This window comes from Oncorhynchus keta, chromosome 24 (genome assembly GCF_023373465.1).
Source record: "Oncorhynchus keta strain PuntledgeMale-10-30-2019 chromosome 24, Oket_V2, whole genome shotgun sequence".
Lineage (NCBI taxonomy): Eukaryota > Metazoa > Chordata > Actinopteri > Salmoniformes > Salmonidae > Oncorhynchus > Oncorhynchus keta.
Genome location: NC_068444.1, coordinates 36908286 through 36926298, shown reverse-complemented (window position 1 = coordinate 36926298; position 18013 = coordinate 36908286). Strand labels below are relative to the sequence as shown.

At 42.1% G+C, this 18013-nt stretch overlaps 1 protein-coding gene across 6 annotated transcripts in view; it reads right to left on the bottom strand.

Moving 5' to 3' along the window:
* Positions 1 to 18013, bottom strand: part of LOC118357471 (AMSH-like protease) — a 28273-nt gene that overhangs the window by 7374 nt on the left and 2886 nt on the right. For 4 of the 6 annotated variants that reach the window (XM_035734612.2, XM_035734608.2, XM_035734610.2 and 1 more), the window contains 7 exons: positions 8217 to 8323; positions 6623 to 6840; positions 6364 to 6439; positions 5770 to 5865; positions 5105 to 5414; positions 4672 to 4796; positions 4159 to 4296 (listed from right to left, as the gene is read on the bottom strand). In XM_035734612.2, coding sequence (XP_035590505.1) covers positions 4159 to 4296; positions 4672 to 4796; positions 5105 to 5414; positions 5770 to 5865; positions 6364 to 6439; positions 6623 to 6840; positions 8217 to 8297 — 1044 coding nt within the window. In that variant the 5' untranslated portion in view covers positions 8298 to 8323. Of the gene's footprint in view, positions 1 to 4158; positions 4297 to 4671; positions 4797 to 5104; positions 5415 to 5769; positions 5866 to 6363; positions 6440 to 6622; positions 6841 to 8216; positions 8324 to 13539; positions 13702 to 16115; positions 16278 to 18013 lie in introns of those variants that run through there. The other 2 variants (XM_052478263.1, XM_035734611.2) reach the window with 2 other exon arrangements.

Sequence of the window (18013 nt, the reverse complement as noted above, 5' to 3'; positions counted from 1 at the left end):
TGCAAAAAAGGTGTTAGGTGAACAATAGGTAAGTAAAGAAATAAAACAACAGTAAAAAGACAGGCTATATACAGTAGCGAGGCTATAAAAGTAGGAAGGCTACATACAGACACCGGTTAGTCAGGCTGACTGAGGTAGTTGTGCTACCCACATGTGCTACCCCACGGCAAGCAGCACCAGAGCGCCAAGTCTCGGACCAAAAGGCTCCTTAACAGCTTCTAACCCTAAGCCATTAGACTGCTGAACAATTCATAAAATGGCCACTGGACTATAACATTGACACCCCCCCCCATCCGTTTTTTTTTACACTGCTGTTACTCGCTGTTTATTATTTATGCATAGTCACTTCACCCCTACCTACATGTACAACTTACCTCGACTAACCTGTACCCCCGCACACTGACTCGGTACCGGTACCCCCTGTATATAGTCTCGTTATTGTTATTTTATTGTGTGACTTTTTATTATTTTCGTTTATTAGGTAAATATTTTCTTAACTCTTTCTTGAACTGCACAGTTGGTTTAAGGGTTTGTAAGTAAGCATTTCACTGTAAAGTCTACACCTGTTGTATTCGGCCCATGTGAGAAAAATAACGATGTCACATGTGAAGATGTGTTTTTGGAACCCTTTGGAATCCTTCACATGTGATCAGATTTTCACATGTACAGTGGGGCAAAAAAGTATTTAGTCAGCCACCAATTGTGCAAGTTCTCCCACTTAAAAAGATGAGAGAGGCCTGTAATTTTCATCATAGGTACACTTCAACTATGACAGACAAAATGAAAAAAAAAAACAGAAAATCACATTGTAGGATTTTTAATGAATGAGTTTGCAAATTATGGCGGAAAATAAGTATTTGGTCAATAACAAAAGTTTCTCAATACTTTGTTATATACTCTTTGTTGGCAATGACAGAGGTCAAACGTTTTCTGTAAGTCTTCACAAGGTTTTCACACACTGTTGCTGGTATTTTTGCCCATTCCTCCATGCAGATCTCCTCCACGGACTTTCAACTCCCTCCAAAGATTTTCTATGGGGTTGAGATCTGGAGACTGGCTAGGCCACCCCAGGACCTTGAAATGCTTCTTACGAAGCCACTCCTTCGTTGCCTGGGCGGTGTGTTTGGGAACATTGTCATGCTGAAAGACCCAGCCATGTTTCATCTTCAATGCCCTTGCTGATGGAAAGAGGTTTTCACTCAAAATCTCACGATACATGACCCTATTCATTCTTTCCTTTACACGGATCAGTCGTCCTAGTCCCTTTGCAGAAAAACAGCCCCAAAGCATGATGTTTCCACCCCCATGCTTCACAGTAGGTATGGTGTTCTTTGGATGCAACTCAGCATTCTTTGTCCTCCAAACACGACGAGTTGAGTTTTTACCAAAAAGTTATATTTTGGTTTCATCTGACCATATGACATTCTCCCAATCTTCTTCTGGATCATCCAAATGCTCTCTAGCAAACTTCAGACGGGCCTGGACATGTACTGGCTTAAGCAGGGGACACGTCTGGCACTGCAGGATTTGAGTCCCTGGCGGCGTAGTGTGTTACTGATGGTAGGCTTTGTTACTTTGGTCCCCGCTCTCTGCAGGTCATTCACTAGGTCCCCCCGTGTGGTTCTGGGATTTTTGCTCACCGTTCTTGTGACAATTTTAACCCCACGGGGTGAGATCTTGCGTGGAGCCCCAGATCGAGGGAGATTATCAGTGGTCTTGTATGTCTTCCATTTCCTAATAATTGCTCCCAGTTGATTTCTTCAAACCAAGCTGCTTACCTATTGCAGATTCAGTCTTCCCAGCCTGGTGCAGGTCTACAATTTTGTTTCTGGTGTCCTTTGACAGATCTTTGGTCTTGGCCATAGTGGAGTTTGGAGTGTGACTGTTTGAGGTTGTGGACAGGTGTCTTTTATACTGATAACAAGTTCAAACAGGTGTCATTAATACAGTTAACGAGTGGAGGACAGAGGAGCCTCTTAAAGAAGAAGTTACAGGTCTGTGAGAGTCAGACATCTTGCTTGTTTGTAGGTGACCAAATACTTATTTTCCACCATAATTTGCAAACACATTCATTAAAAATCCTACAATGTGATTTTCTGGATTTTTTCTCTCTCATTTTGTCTGTCATAGTTGAAGTGTACCTATGATGAAAATTACAGGCCTCTCTCATCTTTTTAAGTGGTAGAACTTGCACAATTGGTGGCTGACTAAATACTTTTTTGCCCCACTGTAGTTTAATTTGACCAAATTGCTTTACATGTTGTCACGTTATCACATTAACTTCACATGAAAACATGTTTTTTTTCCATAAGGGATCATTTTATTTTCTACAATGTCGAAAATAGTAAAAATAAAGAAAAACCCTTGAATGAGTAGGATGTGTTCAAACTTTTGACTGGTACTGTACTATTGGTCTATTTTAGTCAATCTCTCTATGTTTATCTCAAAGTGTACCAGATTGATGCATTTATGCTGTTGAAATAGAAAAATGCCTTCTCTCGGGGGAGGATGCCCCCTCTGGTTTTGGGCTAAGCTCCCAATGTCCTCAACTCCTAGAAACATCCCTGGCACAGACTCAGAAGGCAGGTCTATGATTAACTTTGACATCTGAACCAATGGGCCGGGTTTCTATGGTGATATTTGATTATGCAAATTAAAGTGTGGGGAGTGGGCAAGTGTGTGTGTGTGTGTGTGTGTGTGTGTGTGTGTGTGTGTGTGTGTGTGTGTGTGTGTGTGTGTGTGTGTGTGTGTGTGTGTGTGTGTGTGTGTGTGTGTGTGTGTGTGTGTGTGTGTGTGTGTGAGTGCATAAGTGTGTATGTATGTGCATAAGTGCATGTTTGAGTGCATCTGTGTGTGTACAATGTGTGTATGCGCTTGTGCATACAGTTGAAGTCGGGAGTTTACATACACTTAGGTTGGAGTCATTAAAACTTGTTTTTCAACCACTCCACCAATTTCTTGTTAACAGATTATAGCTTTGGCAAGTCGGTTAGGACATCTACTTTGTGCATGACACAACACATTTTTTCCAATAATTGTTTACAAACAGATTATTTCACTGTATCACAATTCCAGTGTGTCAGAAGTTTACATACACTAAGTTGACTGTCTTTAAACAGCTTGGGAAATTCCAGAAAATTATGTAATGGTTTTAGAAGCTTCTGATAGGCTAATTGACATCATTTGAGTCAATTGAAGGTGTACCTGTGGATGTATTTCAAGGCCTACCTTCAAATTCAGTGCCTCTTTGCTTGACATCATGGGAAAATGAAAAGAAATCAGCCAAGACCAAAACAATTTTTTGTAGACCTCCGCAAGTCTGGTTCATCCTTGGCAGCAATTTCCAAGCACCTGAAGGTACCACATTCATCTGTACAAACAATAGTATGCAAGTATAAACGCCCTGGGACCACGCAGCCGTCATACCGCTCTGTCACCTAGAGATGAACGTACTTTGGTGCAAAAAGTGCAAATCAATCCCAGAACAACAGCAAAGGACCTTGTGAAGATGCTGGAGGAACCAGGTACAAAAGTATCTATATTCACACCATCCCAACCGTGAAGCACAGGGGTGACAGCATCATATTGTGGGGGTGCTTTACTGCAGGAGGGACTGGTGCGCTTCACAAAATAGATAGCATCATGAGGTGGGAAAACTATGTGGATATATTGGAGTGGTCATCACAAAGCCCTGACCTCAATCCTATAGAAAAGGTGTGGGCAGAACTGAAAAAACGTGTGAGAGCAAGGAGGCCGACAAACCTGACTCAGTTACACCAGCTTTGTCATTAGGAATGGGCCAAAATTCACCCAACGTTTTGTGGGAAGCTTGTGAAAGGCTACCTGAAACGTTTTACCCAAGTTAAACCAATTAAAGGCAATGCTACCAAATACTAATTGAGTGTATGTAAACTTCTGACCTACTGGGAATGTGATTAAAAAAATGAAAGCTGAAATAAATAATTCTCTCTACTATTATTCTGACATTTCTCATTCTTAAATAAAGTGGTGATCCTAACTGACCTAAAACAGGGAATTTTTACAGGGATTAAATGTCAGGAATTGTGAAAAACAGAGATTAAATGTAATTGGCTAAGGTGTATGTAAACTTCCGACTTCAACTGTATGTGTGGAGGTGTGTGTGTAGTGTCGACTCACATGGATCCAGCCCAGAGTCAGTAGGTTGTGGTGGTCCTGGAAACTAAAGAGCTCCTCCACGTTCTCCATATCACAGTAGTCTGGGCCGGCTGACTGTTTGGGCACCACCACATGGGTCAGCATGAACTCGTTTTGAGTCTGGAAGAGACAAAGGTAAGACTTCCTATGAGTTAATGCATTACAATGCACAACACAGTTGCTAATAACTGTGCATAAGTCTACTGGCACTGAGGTACTGTTATTGCTATTTTGCAGGACCATCAAATGAGAGCAAATACTGTAGCAACTACAATCAACTTTGAACACCTTACATTGGCAACCTCCCGCTCTCCTCCTCCTTGACATAACTATTGTTTGCAGATGGAATGGCACTGAGTAAATATGGTGTCTCCGACGGTTTGCTTAGATAAGGTAAGCAGTAGCCTGGGAAGTTTGACTTTCCCCAATAAAGTGGTAGTTTGTCGACAAAATAAAATAGATCAATGTTTGTGTGGAGAGCAGAGCATGTCTTACCAGTTTTCCACAGAGTACCCCACATGTCTCTATTCCCCTGGCTGTGTTACTGTCGGCTAGCAGTAGAAACCTGTAGGTCAGGTCTCTAGGAATGACCACCCGCCTCAGGCCCTCAACCCGTTGATCTGTATGGACACACACACACACACACACACACACACACACACACACACACACACACACACACACACACACACATCACACGTTAGCACAGTATGTGTAACACCAATAATAGGATGTCCATCAGTGTGACTCATGCAACACAAAAACATGCATCAACAGTGCTAACCAGCTCAAATATATACACCATCTATTAATGTACCTCATTATTGACTTCCCCATTACCTTACTCATGGTTAGTCTCTGAGTAACAATCACTCAATCGAAAATATAGAACCTAGATGTTATATACTAATGGGAGCAGGACACTCACTATGTACGCCAGCCAGTGTAGCTGCTGGCTTGCTGCTGGGGAGAAGCTGTTTATTGCGGTTCGGTTCGAGACGAACATGGTTCTTGGAGGAGTGGGACAGACAGGCCCCGTCTGTTTGTTCAGGCACTTTAGCGACCGCCTCGTCTCTGCGATTGGCCAGCTCCTGTCTACGCAGTTGGTCCTCGAAGTAGCGGAACTGCTCCGACTCCATCTGCATCCTGCGCAGCTGCGCCACCCTCTGCCTCTCCTGCTCAACCAGAGACATCTTCTGCAGCTGCTGGCCACAGCAATCCGCCACCACCGCCTGGCTCTGCACACGCATACAAACGAGTGCACACATGAACACGCACGTGCAGGCACAAACCGACGATACAGACACAACACTTCAGATCTGTGCCATTTTAATATTAGTACAATTTGTTGATATACATGATCATACTCCTAAATATTCCTCATCACTACTTATCACAAATTACAAATGTAACTACAGACTGCTGCATTGAAGCATTCATATTCACCGAAAAAGTGATACAAACACCGCACTGTAACTAATATGAACAGGTGTTGCACACTAGCACTGGGCTTAGAGCCACACATTGTGCTCCCAGCCAGCCTCCTAGCGATTCTCAAGGAATGTAACGAAAGGTTCTGATGCTAAACCTTACCTGACTTTTGAGATACTCTGTTTGTTCCTTGTTGTACTTCTCGTGGAGGAGCTTCTTCAATTGATCTTTCCGCGGAAATGCAACATCTTGCAACTTCTGAGAATAAAATCAACTGTGTGAGTGTAGGCAGGGAAATACCTTCTTCCATTAGCCGTGGTGCTTTGCAGATCCAATGGTCAACAAGTGTGGGCCAAATCCTTACATGACGAATCGAAAACGGTGAGCCATTCATCTACCATTTCAAAGATCTTAATAGATCGTAGTGGCGCTTCTATTGTTTGTATACAAAAGGTAATCTACAGCCCTTTCTAAACTAGTGCTGTTCCTGAGCTGACCTTGGACTCGCTTACCTTTACAGACATCACTTAAATCAAAGCAGACCTGAATCCCCCCCACTAAGTATGAGGCACCCACTAAGTAGCCAACCACTCAGCCAGACAGACAGGGCCCTCGTACCACCCTGCGACTCATCTCTCCATCCCTCGACCCCTCTCTCCATCCCTCCAGCCAGGCTAATAAGCCCTGATGTTAATGAGCTTTCCACAGGGCTGAGCACCACATGGGTCCACTCAAAACAGAAGCCCAAGGGCTTACCTTTATTATCACCTGTTTCTCAGGCACACTGCACTGCTGGTAGTCTCGATGGCTGGGGAGTTTCTCGACAAACAGACTAGAACACAACAGAGAGATAGTGGGTGGTTAGACAGATTACAGTAGTGCATTAATCATCAGACACTGTACTTGATCTGCCATTAGTACATTGGACATAGCCCAACGGTATGCTAGTACTACACTCTATCATAGGCCCTAGTCTAGACACAGGTATAAGATACTCTCCCTCTCCTCTCCTTACGTGATGAACTTGTTGTAGAGGACGTAGGCATTCTCCAGGCTGCCCTCCTCCAGGTACACGGCGGCCATGCGCTCCATCTCCACCCCGGACCGGAAGTAGCGGCGTGGCGTGATCTCTTCGTTGATCTCGATGCTGCAGCCCATCTTGCTGAGGGCCCGCACGCGCTCTGCCGCCGTCAGGCTCACGTCCGTGTGGTCCGGCTCGGCTGCCAGCTTCTTCTGTCGGGGGTCAAATGTCACCGGGATCAGAGATCAATGTTCAAGCACCAGGGTCAGAGTCCGAGAGGACACGGGAAGAGCAGTCACAGAGGTCAACTTAGGAGTCAAAGTAACCACAAGCATCGGAGTGTAGTAGGTGTCCCTAGAAACTGATCAAAGGCTAGTGTTGCATTTTCCCATCTAATGGATAAGGATAGGCTAGGACTAAGTCATCCTGGTTATCAACACCAGCATTAGAACACCTCTTTCTCTACACCCCAGGGCCTAAAACAACACATTCATCACTAACATTGCATCAGTACCAAAAAAACCCTAAGGCCAACAATCTGACACAGCAACCCTATCACCCCTAGCAGCAGTACTACTGTAGCTTCTTCTGAAACAACAGCTAGCATCAGCACGGGCTGTCTCCCTCAGTAGTCTCCCAGCCCTCCCTCTCCAGGTGGTCACATGACCGGACAACATCATCACTGTTCATCCTTCACTGGGACAGGGCGGCCAGTGCAGGTTCAGTGGGCGGGGGTTGGGGGGATTAAGGGGGGAGCTGATCGGAAGCCTGCTCCCTCTGAGCTCGCTGCTATGCTAGCCCCCGCTTTGGCCTGAGCGGCCCTGCTCTGCACCATACTAATGAGCGCAGCAGAGTACACACTGGACACTGCTGCTGCAGAGTTCCCATAAGGTTACTATTGAATGTGGGCGTCTTATCAAGATCCTACTGGACTCTACAGGGGGAAATGGACCAAGACTGCAGACAGAACCATTGCTCGCAGAACATAATGGGCATAATAATGGGGGAAATGTTTGGACACTCAAAAGTGTCAAATTTAGACATCATTTTGGCAGTGATAGTTGAAGCAGGCATGAGCACTCTCTCTTTTGAGGGCTTAATAATAACATCTCCTTTGTCTAATCATCTATTCATGAGCAGCGGAAGTAAAGTCTGAAGAGGCTAACATCCGCTCTGTCCCCCATTCTCTCCTTCCATCCATCTCTCCCAACGCAGGATGGAGGGATGGCCCTGAATGGAGAGATGAGTCTGAATGACAGAGCAGCTGCAGTGGGAATACTAATGGGAGTGAGTCAGAGGAAACCGTTGGAGTGGACCCCCAAAACCCACTAACCCCCCAGAATAAATCAATACAACCCACCCACACGCCTTCCCAGACCCTCATAAACACCCTCTACAGAGTAAACTCATTCACCCCAGCCTTCCTATACTAACCTTGAATCCTTTTATTCCCAAGACGAGAGCCCTCTAGCCCCTCCTTTCACACCACCTCTTCTTCTCCTAACCTATCCCACTCCACACACAGCTCACCCCTCCCTGCTTCACCGCCCCACCCTAAGTACCCTCACCACTGACTGACAAGACTCACCAGTGTGCTGAAGCTGAAGCCTTGCTCCATGGTGTCTTTAGACTGCAGGGTCACAGGTTCCAATCTTCCCAATGTGTCCATCCGTCATCTCCCAAGATTATAGCCCACTGGAGACGAGAGGAGCGAAACCTTAGCTTGGCTAATGGCCATGACTCTGTTGTGTAATTATGACCATTGGATCGATAAGGTTTCCTCTCACTGAGAGAGACCCATTCATGTTGTCCACAGAGACAGCTTACCCTCGGTAGTAGTCATATAAATGGTCAAGAGCTTGGCTTATAACCTGACTTGAATTACAAGTATGACTATTGGATTTGTTTAGCTTTTCCAGCCGTATAGTTTCTCTGTTGTTTCATAGCACAAGAGTTTCCAAAAGCAGCCTCTCAATCAAATTCAAACAGGTTTTTCAAAATAGCTCAACATGCCTCCCAGAAAATGTGCTACTGTTGCTATGGCAGCTTGTAACCAAGCAGCAAAATAGGGTGAGTCATGGACATATTTTTCTGAGATGAAATCCTTGATGGGGCTTTATCTAGCTTGGTGAATTAGCAGATTTCAACAGTGCAATTATTTAATCATCTGGGTTCCCTCTATTCTTCAATCCAAAAATTACTCTTGATACTGCAACAGATTTGAAAGCAAGATGTTGCCATACATTCAAACCCTTTCCATTCCTCAGTGATATGCAGTGATAGTCTGCTTGATGCTGCCTAGGAAAACCATTGTGTACAGTACAAAATGGGAACATGGTGTGAAATCTAGGTGTAATTAACACTGCTTGAGGCTGACTTTAATGTGGTGGGGGGAAAAACGACTTCAAGTCAGTGACTGTAAAATGACCATATTTCTGCAGTTAATAACTGTATTTAATAATATATTTTAAAAAAGGTGGGTAGAATTCTGAAATATTTTCACCCCAAACTGTTGAACTGTAGTGTACATTGACATTGGGGTGGTGCTGGAGATGATGCATATGGAACATTTCACCATTCATGTGTTTGGATTCCTACTTTCTCTGCAAGAAGCAGCAATGCTCAAGCAGATGGGAACAACATTCACTGATTCAAATACATGAAAGGCTTCAGTCACTCACAGATTATGAACACAGCATGACTAACTTAATGCATGAAAGATCAACTAGATTTCTAATTTTTGGAACTGTGTCTTATTTTCAATAAATGTACAATATTTTAGCCGGCATTTTGTTTTTTTTATTGATTTTTTATTTCACCTTTATTTAATCAGGTAGGCTAGTTGAGAACAAGTTCTCATTTGCAACTGCGACCTGGCCAAGATAAAGCATAGCAGTGTGAACAGACAACACAGAGTTACACATGGAGTAAACAATTAACAAGTCAATAACACAGTAGAAAAAAAGGGGAGTCGATATACATTGTGTGCAAAAGGCATGAGGAGGTAGGCGAATAATTACAATTTTGCAGATTAACACTGGAGTGATAAATGATCAGATGGTCATGTACAGGTGATATAGAGATATTGGTGTGCAAAAGAGCAGAAAAGTAAATAAATAAAAACAGTATGGGGATGAGGTAGGTGAAAATGGGTGGGCTATTTACCAATAGACTATGTACAGCTGCAGCGATTGGTTAGCTGCTCAGATAGCAGATGTTTGAAGTTGGTGAGGGAGATAAAAGTCTCCAACTTCAGCGATTTTTGCAGCAGAGTACTGGAACGAAAGGCGGCCAAATGAGGTGCTGGCTTTAGGGATGATCAGTGAGATACACCTGCTGGAGCGCGTGCTACGGATGGGTGTTGCCATCGTGACCAGTGAACTGAGATAAGGCGGAGCTTTACCTAGTATGGACTTGTAGATGACCTGGAGCCAGTGGGTCTGGCGACGAATATGTAGCGAGGGCCAGCCGACTAGAGCATACAAGTCGCAGTGGTGGGTGGTATAAGGTGCTTTAGTGACAAAACAGATGGCACTGTGATAAACTGCATCCAGTTTGCTGAGTAGAGTGTTGGAAGCCATTTTGTAGATGACATCGCCGAAGTCGAGGATCGGTAGGATAGTCAGTTTTACTAGGGTAAGTTTGGCTGCGTGAGTGAAGGAGGCTTTGTTGCGGAATAGAAAGCTGACTCTTGATTTGATTTTCGATTGGAGATGTTTGATATGAGTCTGGAAGGAGAGTTTACAGTCTAGCCAGACACCTAGGTACTTATAGATGTCCACATATTCAAGGTCGGAACCATCCAGGGTGGTGATGCTAGTCGGGCATGCGGGTGCAGGCAGCGATCGGTTGAAAAGCATGCATTTGGTTTTACTAGCGTTCATTATCACCCAAAAATCTCATTATCAAAATGTGTCTGGATTAAATTCGGGTCAATTTGACTTTAGAAAGCCTAACTTATTTTAATAAAACAAAATCCGTTGCTGTAGTTTGTCCATAAACTCACAAAAATTGTATTTTAGTTTAATTTGACATTAAACTGTTAGATGTATTATGTTACAACACAGTGTCTGTAGACGTGTCTAATTACGTAACACTGTAAAATATCCTAATTTCTTTAAAATAAAGTTGTATTCACCCATGATGCATCATTTAGAGCAGGTATTCCCAAACTGTGGTACGCGCAATGCCGTCGGGGTTACACCAAATAAAAATGTGATTCACATAATAAAATATAAAAAGATTCTTCACATTTTCAAACAGTCCATTAAGAGACACATAACAGCTCTGCTGGTAGTACTGCTACTACCAGCAGTACTACACCTGCACCTGTCGACGACACAAGTTGTTCTGCTTGAAAGCCCCGAAAAAAAAAGACTACGACATTCAAAGAGGCGCAAATCTGATGAGAACTACGTTGATTGGTGGTTCACTTATATTGGGAGTAGAGCCTTTCCTCAGCCACAGTGTGTTATATGTGCAAAAGTACTCTCACAACTCGATGAAACCTCCACTCTTGCACAGACATTTAGAAACAAAACATGGCAATATGAAAAAGAGGCCAGGGGGGATTTGAAGTGAGAATTAAGACAACTTTCGAGTAGTAAGACATGTATAAAAGCAATGAATAATACCATTAATAAGAAGGGGCTAGAAGTATCTTATACGGTGAGCTACCAAATGGCTAGGACAGACAAGCCCCATACTATTGTGGAGGACTAAATTTTTCCTGCTGCAGCGGATATGGCTGGGGCAATGCTGTGGGAAAAAGACGAAAAAACTATACAGACAATTTCTCCATCAAACAACACTGTTTCACGACGCATCCGTGACATGGCAGGAGATGTTTTGAAACAATTACTGCTTCGCATACAAGCCAGTGAAATCTATGCATTACAGCTAGATGAGTCAACAGACGTGGCTCACCGACGATGTGTTGGTATCTGTACTGATGGCGCAAAAGTCATGACAGGGAGAGATAGTGGAATGGTAACGCGCGTGCAAGCAGTTGCTCCCGACGCCACTTGGGTACACTGCAGCATCCACCGAGAGGCTCTTGCTGCCTGACAGCTTGAAATTGGTTTTGGACACCACAGTGAAAATGGTTACCTTTGTTAAAGCAAGGCCCCTGAACTCTTGTGTAACGCTTTTACAACATACAGAAGTGTGCTGGTTATCAAGGGGCAAAGCATTGAATTGAGAGACGAACTTAAAATTCTCTTTACTGACCATAATTTTCACTTGTCTGACCGCTTGCATGATGACGAGTTTCTCACATGACTGGCCTATCTGGGTGATGTTTTTCTCGCCTGAATGATCTTTATCTCGGATTACAGGGGACTCTCCACAACTATATTCAATGTGCGGGACAGAATTGAGGCTATGATTAAGAGGTTGAAGCTCTTCTCTCTCTGCATTAACAAGGACAACACACAGGTGTGTGCAAATGAACTAAAGCCTAAGGAAAATGTCAAATGTGATATAGCGAAGCACCTGAGTGAGTTGGGTGCGCAATTACGCAGGTACTTTCCCGAAACGGATGACACAAACAACTGGATTCGTTCATGCCCTGCCTCCAGTCCACTTACCGATATCTGAACAAGAGAGCCTCATCGAAATTACAACATGCGGTTCAGTGAAAATTTAATTTAATCAGACGCCACTGCCAGATTTCTGGATTGGGCTGCGCTCAGAGTATCCTGCCTTGGCAAATCGCGCTGTTAAGACACTGATGCCCTTTGCAACCACTAGCATGAAAACTAAATACAGGCACAGACTGTGTGTGGGGAAATGATTTAAGACTGAGACTGTCTCCAATACAACCCAACATTGCAGAATTATGTGCATCCTTTCAAACACACCCTTCTCATTAACCTGTGGTGAGTTATTCACAATTTTCGATTAACAAATATTTTTTTATATGTAAGGTGGTTAAATAAAGAGCAAAATGATTGATTATTATTATTTGTGCCCTAGTCCTATAAGAGCTCTTTGTCACTTCCCACGAACTGGGTTGTGACAAAAACTCGCACTCATTCTTATGTTTAATAAAATGTATCGTATAGTGTTTGTGTGTGTGGCAGGCGTACAATGATGGCAAAAAACAACATTTGAGAGTGTGCTGACCCGTACCGCAGCTGGAGGTTGAATGTTTGAAGGGGTACAGGCCTATAAAAAGTTTGGGAACCACTGATTGAGAGGAGAACCACTGATCGTGTTGGTAACTTTATTTATTTACTAGGACCCCTCCTTAATAAACCGATTGTACAGATTTTTTGTAAAACAACAGTTATTTGACTAAGTAAGGTTTGTCAAGAAATACGGGGTGTATAAAACACATTTAAATTACTTTAAGCCACAATCGGCAGCTAATGTCTCAGCAAAGAGCAACCCCACCAGTATATCCCCCATTTTCACACTAACCTATACTGTTATTTGATAATCCAAGACCGCTTTTGATCAGTATCTCACATATTGAGGTACTTTATAGGCATAATGTGTTGTGCTGTTTGCATTCCCAATCCATTCGGGAAATACATCTAAAATACCTTACAACCACAAATATCCAAATCCTATTACAAAGATAATATGACATGCACAGCTGTCATCAAGGCAAAGGATGGCTATTTTGAAGAATCTCAAATGTAAAATATATTTTGATTTGTTTAACACTTTTTTAGTTACTACATGATTCTATGTGTTATTTCATAGTTTTGATGTCTTCACTATTATTCTACAATGTAAAGAATAGTACAAATAAAGAAAAAATCTGGAATGAGTAGGTGTGTCCAAACTTGACTGGTACTGTATAATATATATATATATATATATTTTACAGTCACTGTGTTACGTTTTAAATCCACTATTGACTTTTGAAAAAACATGCATGTAATTACAGTACTTATACTTACACTGAAGTAAGGGGTATTTTCGTCAATTGCATTAAAGGGCGACTGCATTCCTGATTTGGCCTCGTTTTAGATTTGGTTCATTAAGAAATGCTGGTGGCCATTACTGATTTCAAATGTGAGTTGGTTTCGGGGTGTGGTTCGATGTTGGTGCCTCGTGTCTTGTGTTTGCAGGTGGAAAGAGTTAGGCAAATATTTTTTTCCGGCTAATGCCAGAGCATGGCAAAATTGGTTTCACTTTGGATAGCCTATCTCCGGGGCTAGTTAGAGACGTCAATAAACTACACAATGCAAATGAGACAATATTTTAATGTTGCACAACTTCTCATTAAACACTTTCAATTTGTAAATACATTTCTACAATTTGAGGTTTTTAAGTCATTGAAATTTGGAGCTGTTGGAATTTTAACATATTGTCCCATGTAAGTTGTGTAATTTACAGATGGTCCCAAACTAGCCTTATATGGCTATCCAAAGTCAACCCAAATTTACCACAGGCATTTTGATCTGGTCAGGAGCAAGCTGCACTCCGAATGTATAATTACTTGCTACTGCCAGCTGTGGGCATGTGGGTAGGGTTGAAACAAACCCAACCTTAATTTACGTTGTGATGCAGTAATGACCACAAGTCTCACAAAACTCTGTTTTGGACAAGACTGATTTTATGAACGAATCCTATTTACGCTTTGTAGTACATTTTGACAGTAGAATAAATGTTACTGACTCATATTAACCCCACATAGGCTGTTTTCTAAATGACAAGTTAGTTTTTAGCAGGGCCTAAAATGAACACCCACCACCAGTCAAATGCAGGTAGATTTTGGCATTGGCAGGTAAGAGACAATTTATGCTTGATCCGAAAATGTGGTGCCAGTATGGCACGCAGAGGCCAAATTGAGCTCTGTACCACATCGCCGTGCGCTTCTAAACAAAAATGTACGTGGAGGGCTTAGTAGAGCTCCGCATTGACATGATTGGTTAACGGAACGTGAGTGCGAGAGGTCCTGTATAAACACAAACTCACTTCCTAAACAACAGCTCTGCGTTGCTCGGTGGAGCGCAAGAAGTATGAATGCCCTGTCTTGTGCAGAGGCCATATCATCGTAAATGCTGAAAGGCCCATACAGATGTCAGATTGATCATGCAGCACCTTTAACCCACACAGTGCTGCAACACTGCCTGGCTGGGGGCTGGGGGCACCTGATGAACTGAGTGAATATTTTATTTTTTAGTAGCGCTGGCACAGGTATAAAAGTTGGTCTAATTTACTTGAAACGAAAGTCTACTTAAGTGAGACTTTGTCCTTGAGTTTTCTTGGCTATTTACATTATTTTGTTCACAAACTAGGTTGTTTTTCAAAGTTTGGAGTTTCAAATGTTAGGGAAGAGAAGACAATGCAGCTACTAGTCAGACTCAATCTCACAGGCACAAACAGGACTCGAGCCGCGTTACCACGGTAACCGATTTTTTTGTCTCATCTGTGATATTTTGTTTCACAAAATTGAGTTCACAAAAAATGTACTTAAACAATATACCACATTGCTTCTTACTAGTAATACATGTATTGTTTTAGAAACATTAAAAAGCTTGTTCATCCATCTCTTGTGTTTTTTTTTTGGTAATTTTTGTGAGAAAAAGTTTGTTTTTGCCTGGCGGGGGCCAAGTGCCTGCAGGCTGACCTTGGTCGTCAGTTGAACGGTGTTTCCTCTGACACATTGGTGCATCTGGCTTCCAGGCGGGTGTTAAGAAGCGCGGTTTGGCAAGTCATGTTTTGGAGGACGCATGACTCGACCTTTGCCTCCCAAACCCATTGGGGAGTTGCAGCGAGAAGATAAGATCGAAATAAAAACCTTATAATAATTATCAAATAGATAAGTACAGATCCTAATCTCACTGATTTAAGGAGGACATTTCATAAAAAATTATATTTCCTGAAAAATTCTGCTTTTTTTGGTCAAATGTGAGTTTTTGGTCAGAGTGTTCTACTCTGTTAATACACTTTTCTATGATACAGTACAGTAAGGACAACGAACCAACATAATTAAAATGTTGCTTGAGAATGGAAAGGCATAGAAAGCTAAAAGTTGTTTTACAACATACCTAAGATGCCAAGTCAACAGAACACATTTGATTGACATGTCCCATTTTCCGAATGAACCTGTATTTCCATCAAAATGATTAGAGTCTTTCCTTCAATTGAATTTGCACAATAAATGCACCATTCAAAAATGGTAAACTATTTTATGATATGACAAAAAAAATGGTTTATGGCATGTGCTTGCATCGTAGGGCAGCATACTATATTTTAGTCACTGTATTAGTTAGACTACTGATAACACTTTTTTTTAGTTACTACATGATTCTATGTGTTATTTCATAGTTTTGATGTCTTCACTATTATTCTACAATGTAAAGAATAGTACAAATAAAGAAAAATCTGGAATGAGTAGGTGTGTCCAAACTTGACTGGTACTGTATAATATATATATATATATATATTTTACAGTCACTGTGTTACGTTTTAAATCCACTATTGACTTTTGAAAAAACATGCATGTAATTACAGTACTTATACTTACACTGAAGTAAGGGGTATTTTCGTCAATTGCATTAAAGGGCGACTGCATTCCTGATTTGGCCTCGTTTTAGATTTGGTTCATTAAGAAATGCTGGTGGCCATTACTGATTTCAAATGTGAGTTGGTTTCGGGGTGTGGTTCGATGTTGGTGCCTCGTGTCTTGTGTTTGCAGGTGGAAAGAGTTAGGCAAATATTTTTTTCCGGCTAATGCCAGAGCATGGCAAAATTGGTTTCACTTTGGATAGCCTATCTCCGGGGCTAGTTAGAGACGTCAATAAACTACACAATGCAAATGAGACAATATTTTAATGTTGCACAACTTCTCATTAAACACTTTCAATTTGTAAATACATTTCTACAATTTGAGGTTTTTAAGTCATTGAAATTTGGAGCTGTTGGAATTTTAACATATTGTCCCATGTAAGTTGTGTAATTTACAGATGGTCCCAAACTAGCCTTATATGGCTATCCAAAGTCAACCCAAATTTACCACAGGCATTTTGATCTGGTCAGGAGCAAGCTGCACTCCGAATGTATAATTACTTGCTACTGCCAGCTGTGGGCATGTGGGTAGGGTTGAAACAAACCCAACCTTAATTTACGTTGTGATGCAGTAATGACCACAAGTCTCACAAAACTCTGTTTTGGACAAGACTGATTTTATGAACGAATCCTATTTACGCTTTGTAGTACATTTTGACAGTAGAATAAATGTTACTGACTCATATTAACCCCACATAGGCTGTTTTCTAAATGACAAGTTAGTTTTTAGCAGGGCCTAAAATGAACACCCACCACCAGTCAAATGCAGGTAGATTTTGGCATTGGCAGGTAAGAGACAATTTATGCTTGATCCGAAAATGTGGTGCCAGTATGGCACGCAGAGGCCAAATTGAGCTCTGTACCACATCGCCGTGCGCTTCTAAACAAAAATGTACGTGGAGGGCTTAGTAGAGCTCCGCATTGACATGATTGGTTAACGGAACGTGAGTGCGAGAGGTCCTGTATAAACACAAACTCACTTCCTAAACAACAGCTCTGCGTTGCTCGGTGGAGCGCAAGAAGTATGAATGCCCTGTCTTGTGCAGAGGCCATATCATCGTAAATGCTGAAAGGCCCATACAGATGTCAGATTGATCATGCAGCACCTTTAACCCACACAGTGCTGCAACACTGCCTGGCTGGGGGCTGGGGGCACCTGATGAACTGAGTGAATATTTTATTTTTTAGTAGCGCTGGCACAGGTATAAAAGTTGGTCTAATTTACTTGAAACGAAAGTCTACTTAAGTGAGACTTTGTCCTTGAGTTTTCTTGGCTATTTACATTATTTTGTTCACAAACTAGGTTGTTTTTCAAAGTTTGGAGTTTCAAATGTTAGGGAAGAGAAGACAATGCAGCTACTAGTCAGACTCAATCTCACAGGCACAAACAGGACTCGAGCCGCGTTACCACGGTAACCGATTTTTTTGTCTCATCTGTGATATTTTGTTTATAAGACTGAGTTCACAAAAAAATGTACTTAAACAATATACCACATTGCTTCTTACTAGTAATACATGTATTGTTTTAGAAACATTAAAAAGCTTGTTCATCCATCTCTTGTGTTTTTTTTTGGTAATTTTTGTGAGAAAAAAAGTTTGTTTTTGCCTGGCGGGGGGCCAAGTGCCTGCAGGCTGACCTTGGTCGTCAGTTGAACGGTGTTTCCTCTGACACATTGGTGCATCTGGCTTCCAGGCGGGTGTTAAGAAGCGCGGTTTGGCAAGTCATGTTTTGGAGGACGCATGACTCGACCTTTGCCTCCCAAACCCATTGGGGAGTTGCAGCGAGAAGATAAGATCGAAATAAAAAACCTTATAATAATTATCAAATAGATAAGTACAGATCCTAATCTCACTGAT